Source organism: Tupaia chinensis, unplaced genomic scaffold (assembly GCF_000334495.1).
Source record: "Tupaia chinensis unplaced genomic scaffold, TupChi_1.0 Scaffold000183_1, whole genome shotgun sequence".
Lineage (NCBI taxonomy): Eukaryota > Metazoa > Chordata > Mammalia > Scandentia > Tupaiidae > Tupaia > Tupaia belangeri.
Window position 1 is genome coordinate 464,650 of NW_006159658.1, and position 9,149 is coordinate 473,798.

The window sequence follows — 9,149 nt, forward strand, 5'->3', positions numbered from 1 at the left end:
TCACACCGGGCGCGTGTGCGTGTGTGCCCAAGATCCCAGGAAGAGAATGGAGAAGGGATTGCGGCATGGCCATCCCCCCTCAGGGGTGATTTCTCACTTTCCATCTCTCTGTCTCTTTATGGCGAGCGCTTGCGCCCTGTAGCAAAAACCTCTCCAAAGAAAATTTTTTTCACTTATCCGTTTATTTACTTATTTAAATTTGACCAGAGGGGGACCGAGTGGGAGAGAGAGAAAGAGGAGATTATATATATATTTTCTTTTTTTGAGAGGTTTTTCGCTATAGGGCATGTGTGCTCGCCAGACAGAGAGAGACATAGAGACAGAAAGCTAGAAATCACCCCCCACGGGGGATGGTCACGCTGCAATCCCTTCTCCTCCATTCTCCTCTCGGGATCTTGGGCATGCACGCACACGTGCCCGGTGTGAGTTTTAAGCCACCGGGTCCGGGACGCGAACCGTGGTCGACTACGTGGGAGTCCAGCGACATAGCCATTATGCTAACTGCTGGTTCCCAGGAGATTACATTTAAAAGGGAGAACCACAGAGGGAGTGGGAGTACATTAATTGTCATGAATTAATATTGGTGACAGCAACAAGGTGATCTGTAAGGAGGATGAGCCATCTAGGAAACGAACAGGAAACCAAGGTCTAGAAGAGAAGGACTAACCGACCTTCACATGAATTTGCTGGAAATAAGTTCTATCTTTTTTTGGGGGGAGAGAGGGGCTAAAGGGCACATGTGCTTGCCAGAGACAGAAAAGGAAAGTGAGAGATCATCCCCCAGAGGGGATAGTCACGTTGTGATCCCTTTTCCTGGAATTCTGGGTACACACACACCTGGCATGATACTTAAGCAGCTCGGTCTGGGACTTGCACTGCACAGTCATCCGTGCAGGATCCAGCACCTTAACCTCCAGGTCACCTGCTGGCCCCGGGGAGAAGTTTAAAGTTCAGATAAGATTCAGCATGACCACAGCCCTATTCCTCATGCCCGCTAAGGCCAATAGACATTTTTTAAACAGAAATTTATGTATACTTTTTTCTTTTTTGCTGCTTATTTATTTCATGAGGAAGAAACAGAGAGAAAGACAAGCACCGACAACCAGTCTCTTGCTACACTTCCCCTTTCTGTTCCCAGTCAGCAGGGATCAAGGTCGCAAGTGCTGCTGGCATGTAGGAGTTGACCTGGGAACCAAACCCTGGCCTTCTCTATGGCTTCCAGCACTATAGAACATTATAGAATATTCCAGCATTATAGAACATTGGCCTACTGATGCACCACAGGCTGGGCCCCCGTAAAAATTTTAGTTTTCCAACTGTCTTATTTTCTTTCATATAATCTAGTTCATAACAGTTAATTCCTTAGCTATCTGAAAGAAATGAGGGGAGAAGGCTTCTGCTTCCTCTGTCTGCCTGCGCGAGGGCAATCCAGACTGGCACACGGTAAGTGCTCAGTACACAGTCACTTTGCGGGTGAGTGAGTACGTGTGTGGCCTGACCGATAAGCGGAATGGGTGACAGCCTGCTGGAAAGCTCTACGGATGTCCTGGTCATAGGATGTACACACAAATAAAGAGCAAATTGACGACCTGGCATGGTGATGCCCGCACGGACACTTTCTTCATGGAGAACGTTCCGTTCATAAGTAGATCTTCGTCATCTTGCACACTGACTTCTGAAGGAGGTCACAGTGCACGTCATTCCAGCCCCACTGGTTTGAGCTGGTACGAAAATGGATGGTAACACACCGCTCATCGCGATTGTTGGGTTCCCCCGGGTGCCAGAACCTGAAAGGGAGAGAAAGGATGAGGCATTTCTTCAAACAGGACCTTGAGCAGGGGCAGAGACTTATGAGGGGGGAAGGGTACGACATTGACATCTGAATATCAGGGTCAGCTAGCACCCAACTTCTTCCTCCCCACTTCCGCTGCCACATTCTCTAAACCTTCACATCCAGGTACTCCCCACACCCCCATGGGTCTCTGGGATTTCCCAGGGAAACCGTTCCCACGTGACCCTTACATTCAATGCCAGGGCATTGCCAATCACACAGGGTTTGCTTTTAATAATCATTTTTATTATTTATTTTAGAGATTTTTGCTATGGGGGGGCACATGCTCATCAGAGACACAGAGATAGAAAGCAAGAAAGCACCCCCTGGTGGGGGGGGTGGCCACACCACAGTCCCCTCCTCCATTCCCCTCTTGGGATCTCGGGCACGCATGCACATGCACCCGGTGTGAGTTTTAAGACGCTGGGCCACGTGGGAGTCCAGCCCCTCAACCACCCTGTCACCTGCTGACCCTCATTATTATTTGAGATGTTTTAGGGCATGTGCTATCCACAGACAGAGACAGACTGAGAGGGAAAGTGACAAATCACCCCCCGGGGGATGGTCACGCTGCAATCTCTTCTCCTACATTCTCTTCCCGGGATTTTGGGCATGCACACTTGGCGTGAATTTCAAGCCACTGGGTCTGGGACTGGAACCGTGGTCAGTCACGTGGGAGGCCAGCGATGTAACTGCCATGCCATCTCCTGGCCCCTTATTATTTTTAATTCAGTGGAGAAAGTGAGAAAGCAAGTCTTCAAAGGCAGACTCGCTCAAATTGCTGTCAGCCACGTGGGCTGACTAGCACCTTGACCACCACGCTATCTGCTGGCCCCTCACAGGGTTTTCTTAACTGGTTCAAATATATCCTGACTCGCAAGAACTAATACAATTTGTTCCTTTTGTTTTCTTCACGCACTGCTGTTGGAGTCAGAAATAGACAAATTGGCACGACGAGACACGTACTGCCTGTAATTTTGGCCAAGTGATTTCATTTCCATGATTCTCAGTTTCCCTATCTAAATAAAAAAGAAACTGGAATAATTTTTTTTTTAAGAATTTTTTATTTTTTGGAGAAGTTTTTGCTATAGGGTATGTGTGCTCGCCAGAAAGACAGAGAGACAGAGCGATAGAAAAGTGAGAAATCACCCCCCAGGGGGGACGGCCACGCTGCAATCCCTTCTCCTCTTGGGATACCCGGCACGCATGCACACATGCCCGGTGTGAGTTTAAGGCATGGGGTCCAGGACTCGAACCACGGTTGACTATATGTGAGTCCAGAGACGTGGCCATCATGCCATCTGCTGGTACCTTTTAAGAATTATTTATCTAACTTTGGGGACCAGCAGGTGATATGGTGGTTAAAGGCACTGAATTCCCACATGACCGACCGTGGTTCAAGTCCTGGACCTGGCAGCTTGATTTCTCACTTTCCCTTTCTCTCTGTCTCTATCTGGTCAAATTTAATAATAATAATAACAACAAATTGAATTAAATAAATAATTCTCTTTTTAAAAAGGAATGATCTACCTAACTTTATTTATTTATTATTATTATTATTATTCAATTTGACCACAGAGACAGAGAGTAAGAAAGCAAGCCACCAAGTCTGGGACTCAAATGTGGTCAGCCATGTGGAAATCCAGCACCTTAACCATGTCACCTGCTGGCCCCAAGAGTAATATTCTTTTTATTTCTTTTAATTTAATTTTATGTATGCATTTTATTTGTTTGTTTGTTTGTTTATTGTAGAGAGGTTTTTACTATAGGGTGCATGCACTCCCTGGAGAGACAGAAAGAAACAGAGACAGAAAGAAATCACCCCACAGGGGGGATAGCTGCACCACAATCCCTTCTCCTCCATTTTCCTCTCAGGATTTTGGACACACGCACACACCTGCCCGGCATGAGCTTTAAGGTACCGGGTCCGCACTCAAGCCTCAATCGACTACATGGGAGTCCAGCAACGTAACCATTATGCTATCTGCTGATCCCTATTTATTTAAATTTTACCAGAGTGGGACAGAGCAAGAGAGAGAGAGAGAAGGAAAGTGAGAGAGCAGTCCCTGGGGGATGGTCACGCCATAAGCCCTTCTGCTCCATTTCTCCTTTCAGGATTTGGGGCGCACACGCACACACCCAGCCTAGTTTTCAAGCTGCTGGATCTGAGACTTGAACCACAGAGTTGGCCACGTGGGATCCAGCCACTTTAACCATCATGCCACTGGCCGGCCCCATTTTTTGCTTTGTGAGAAACAGTAAATGTTACTGCTTATGCTCTTAATTGAAATTATTTTATTTATTAATTACCAGATTATGCTCAATAGAAGAGACAGAGAGGGCCAACAGGTGGCGTAGTGGTGAAGGCGCTAGACTTCCACACGGTTGACCATGTTTTGAGTCCCAGACCCAGAGGCCTGAAAATCATGCCAGGCATGTGCACTTGTGTGGCCAAAATCCCAGGAGCAGAATGGAGGAGAAAGGACTGTGGCGTGGCCATTCCCGCAGTGATTTCTCACTTCCCCTCTCACTGTCTCTCTGGCAAGCATACGTGCGTCAAAAACCTTAGAAAAGAGGAAGAAAGCACTCCCCAGTGGGGTGGTAACGCTGCAATTCCTTCTCCGTTTCTCCATTCTGCTGGGATTTGGGGCTTGCACACAAACACACACATGCCTGGCACGTTTTACAAGCCACCAGGGCCAGGAGTTACACCTCAGTTAACTATGTGAGATCTGGCTCCCTTAACCTCTAGGCTACCAGGCCAGTCCTTTTTTGGTTTTATTTAAAGGCATAAATTGAGTTAAGGTGCTGGACTCCCACACGGCCGACTGGTTCAGTCCCAGACCTGGGGGCTTGCTTTCTCACTTCCTCTCTCTCTCTCTCTCTCTCTCTGTGTGTGTGTGTGTGTCTGTGTGTCTGTGTGTCTGTGTCTGGTGAATGCCAGTGTCCTACAGCTGATGGAAATAATAATAAATTATGTACTACTCTCCTGAAAGTACTGCCATCTGGAGGTCCTGTTGAAAGCCCTGTTCAACATCTCTAGGTCCTCTTAAAAACCCTGTTAAGAGACCAGACCGTAATGGCTATGTCGTGGGACTCCCACATAGTTGACCCAGTGACTTAAAGTCATGGCGGGCGCGTGTGTGTGTGTGCTCAAGACCCCGAGAGAAGACTAGAGGAGAAGGGATTGCAGTGTGGCCATCCCCCCTGGGGGCTGGTTTCTCACTTTCTGTCTCTCTGTCTCTCTCTGTCTTTCTGGCGAGCGCACATGCCCTATAGCAAAAACCTCTCCAAAAAAAAAAGGAAAAGAAAAGAGAAACCTTGTTAAAATTTTTCAGCTCATTGAGTGAGAATATCCTTTCCTTAGGGTAGGAATGATTTCCCCTCCCCACTTACAGATATCTCCTTGCTAGAACCTCACCAATTGCTTCTGTAAAACCTTCCCAAATGGATTGTGGCTTTTATTGCTTGATACTTAATGTCTGTAACATGCCTGGGCAAACCCTCTCATTTAAAAAAATACATATATTTAATTTTATTCATTCATTCATTTATTTTAATTTGACCAGACAGACAGAGGGGGGGGGGGAGAAAGCAAGCCACCAGGTCTGGGACTCGAACCATTGTCGGCCATGTGGGACTGTCCAGCGCCTTAATCATCATGCCACCTGCTGGTCCCAAAACCCTCTCCTTTTATTGGAATGGAATGTAGCCACCCCTTGCCTTTTTATTTTTGGAGAGGTTTTTGCTATAAGGCCCATGTGCTCGCCAGAAAGACAGAGACAGAGAGACAGAAAGTGAGAAATCACCCCCCCCAGAGGGGATGGCCACGCTGCAATCCCTTCTCCTCTATTCTCCTCTCGAGATCTTGGGCACGCACGCACACATGCCTGGCGTGAGTTTAAGCCACCGGGTCTGGGACTCAAACCGCAGTCAGCTACTTGGGAGTCCAGCGACATAGCCATTACGCTGCTGGTCCCTCCCTTTGCCTTTTTAAACCCTTCTCCCCTTCCCTTCGGACTGCGAGGTCTTTGAGAGACTGAGTCCACTCACAGTCACCAGCTTACAAATAAAGACTCCTTTAATTCAATTAAGACTGGATGTCCTCTTATTTCTTGCTGATTGGAAAATAACCCAGGACCCAGGATCCTCTATGGAATGCCGTACTCACGTGACAGCTGCATCGTATGGGGTCTGATCGACCCACTGCCAGCGTCGCTGACCCGCCGGATCGGACAGCCCCACATAATAAGCTGACTCTTTCATCAGATGCTTGATGATGAACTCCTGAGGGGAGAAGAGAAAGGCGCCTGAGCCTTTAGCGGACTCACGTGGCACTGAGCTTTTGATGGTCTTAGGGAGAGGGAAGAGAAGAAAGGAGAGGCTCCAGGAATAGTCACGGCGGCTCCCACTGGAGCTCAGGTTTGCTCGGCTGGGCCGCGCCACGTCGAAGACCTCCCTTCAACACACAGGAGCGAGTTCTGTCCATGATCAGAATAAACTCTTGGGTCGGGAACCAGCAGTTAGCGTAATGGCTATGTCGTTGGACTCCCACGTAGTCGACTGCAAGATCCCGAGAGGAGAAGGGATTGCAGGATGGCTATCCCCCCAGGGAGTGATTTCTCGCTTTCTGTCTCTATGTCTTTCTCTGTCTGTCTGGTTCTTGCTTTCTGTCTCTATGTCTCTCTCTGTCTATCTGGTAGACCCATAGGTCCAATGAAGAGAACTTATTCAAAAAAAAAAAAAAAAAAAAAAAATCAATTCTTGGGTCAGACTCACTTTCTTTGTATCTTTGCTGAATGACAGAAGTCTTAAAAATTCTTGTTTTTATTTCACTTTATTTGTTTATTTAAATTTGACCAGAGAGAAGGGAGAGAGAGACAGAGACAGAGAGAGAGAATGTGAGAAAGTAAGCCATCAGGTCCGGGACTCAAGCTGCAGTCAGCCACGTGGGAGTCCAGCACCCTTAACCACGATGCCACCTGCCGGTCCTGAAAGGTCTCGAAAATTCTGCATGTACACCTTCTCCCTCATGCCTCATATATTCTTGTGAAGGGAGTTTGGTGTAGCTTTATTTATAAAATTATTTTATTTATTATAATTATTATGTTAACTTGCTATAGGGCACATTCACACACCAGAGAGAGAAAGAAAGTGAGAAAGCAAGCCACCAGGTCCAGGACTTGAACCACAGTGGGCCATGCGGGAGTCTGATGCTGTAACCGCCACACCACCTGCTGGCCCCTAGTATAACTTTAGATTTCTCTGTCCTTCATTACACCCAGGGGAGAAGTCTCACCTGACCAGGAAACTCTGGGCGGAACAACCGGATGCATCTGATACATGAGAGAGCCATACTAAGCATTCAGAGCACGGCCATGCCTTTAGTCTTTGTGGAAGCTTGTCCCCAGCCAGCAAGAGGCCGCATTACCTTCTCGTGGACCGCCCTCGTCTCCGTGTGAGCAAGACGGTCCCGCTGGTAAGCGAGTCTGGTTCTGAAGTCATTCCAATTCCAGCTGTGTGAGCAGTGAAGGCGATTGCTTTTGTCCTGGTTCCACAGTCGTTCATCTTTTCATGGATAGTCTTTGCAGGGAAGAAGATAACTAGGGGCCCCTCAGGAACCTCAACACTGAGGAGTTCTAGGATCAACCACGGTGGTGCCCGCAGTGGGGACACTGGTGGGCGACGCTGGAGGCCACCCGAGAAGGCCCCAGGTACATGCCCCAGGCCTGCCTGAACATGCCAAGCAAGACCATGTGTTCCCATCACCCTGACTGGCTGCAGGACTCAGAGAAGGATGGTGGCGTGAAGACCCTTTGGGGGTTCCTGTTTCTCTCTCTCTCTCTCTCTCTCTGTCTCTCAAATGAAGAAAATAAGTAAGTCAACTTTAAAAAAATCAGTACCTTTTTGGGGCTAGCTATTGGTGTGGGGGTTAAGGTGGCTGGATCCCACATGGCCAGCTGTGGTTGGAGCCCAGGACCCGGTGAAGAACGTGCTGGATGCGTGTGTGTGCCTGCCCACAATCCTAAGAGGAGGGTGGAGGAGAAAGGATTGTAGCAGTTGTCCACGTGGGAGTGTCCAGTGCCTTAACTACCATGCCACATGCTGGTCTCACTTTTGCTTAACTTTAAAACACTTGTCTGGTGGGCAGGTGGCATAGTGGTTAAGGGTGCTGGACTCCCACATGGCCGACTGCAGTTCGAGTCCTGGACCTGGCGGCTTGCTTTCCCCCTTTTCCCTTCTCACTTCCTCTTCCACAAGTATGTGCACTCTATAGTAAAAGTAAAAAAGAAAATAAAAAACAATTAAATTTAAAATATTTTACCAGGGGAACCAGCAGTTAGCGTAATGGCTATGTCGCTGGATTCCCACGTAGTCGACCGCGGTTTGTGTCCCGGACCCGGTGGCTTAAAACTCACGCCGGGCGCGTGTGCGTGCGTGCCCAAGATTCCAAGAGGAGAATGGAGGAGAAGGGATTGCGGTGTGACCATCCCCCCTGGGGGTGATTTCTCGCTTTCTGTCTCTATGTCTCTCTCTGTCTGTCCAGCGAGCGCACGCGCCCTATAGTGAAAACCTCCCCCCTCTCAAAAAAAAGACCTTGGAAACTCCCACCTTTGCTTCCCACGCTGCAAACTTCTATCTCGTGGCCAACTTCGTGTATCATTTCTCCTATCGTTATGTGTTATTTATTTATCCTTTAAAGATGTATTTCTTCCCATTTGTTATTATTTTTTAAAATATATTACCAGAGACAGAGTGAGAAAGGGAAAGCGAGAAAGTAAGCCGCCAGGTTCAGGACTCGAACCGCTGTCAGCCATGAGGGAATCCAGCGCCCTCAACCACCTCGCGGCCTGCCAACCCCATGTGTTGATTTATCTGCTTCGGGTGACACCCTGAGCTGCTCCAGCAGGTCATGGGCGGAGCGGCCCCACTGGTGCGGCCCAGCTATTCCGGGAGGACTGGCGCGAGCCTCATCCTCACTGACGGCTCCCCAGCACCATCGGATTTCTGTCGCGGTTTTCGTCGCTTTCATCGTTACTTCTCTTTTCAACTTTCTCTTTTTTCCTAATTTGCGGCTTATTTCCTTGGCTGAGGATACTCTGACTGCAAAATGGTCATTCCAGTGTTCACGAATTCCCTCGGTGCTGGCCGAGTATCGCTGACGTCTCTCCCTTCCAGGAGTTCTCTGTCCTGAGCTTTCCTGCTTTTAGAGCTTTCGGGGACTGAGCTCCGCCGCCAGGGTTCCAGCGAGGGCCGCGCCCGTGCCGCGGGGGACAGGCGGAGGACAGGTGCGGAGGGTCCTCCTGCGGCGGCCGCG

The 9,149-nt window shown here is 48.7% G+C and overlaps 1 protein-coding gene across 2 annotated transcripts in view; it reads right to left on the bottom strand.

Annotated features, from left to right (window-relative positions):
• Positions 1-936: 936 nt before the first annotated feature.
• Positions 937-9,149, bottom strand: part of CLEC4C (C-type lectin domain family 4 member C) — a 29,019-nt gene continuing 20,806 nt past the window's right edge. For both annotated transcript variants that reach the window (XM_006146621.3, XM_027771095.1), the window contains exons 6-7: positions 6,003-6,118; positions 937-1,787 (exon numbers count right to left, since the gene is read on the bottom strand). In XM_006146621.3, coding sequence (XP_006146683.2) covers positions 1,640-1,787; positions 6,003-6,118 — 264 coding nt within the window. In that variant the 3' untranslated portion in view covers positions 937-1,639. The remainder of the gene's footprint in view (positions 1,788-6,002; positions 6,119-9,149) is intronic.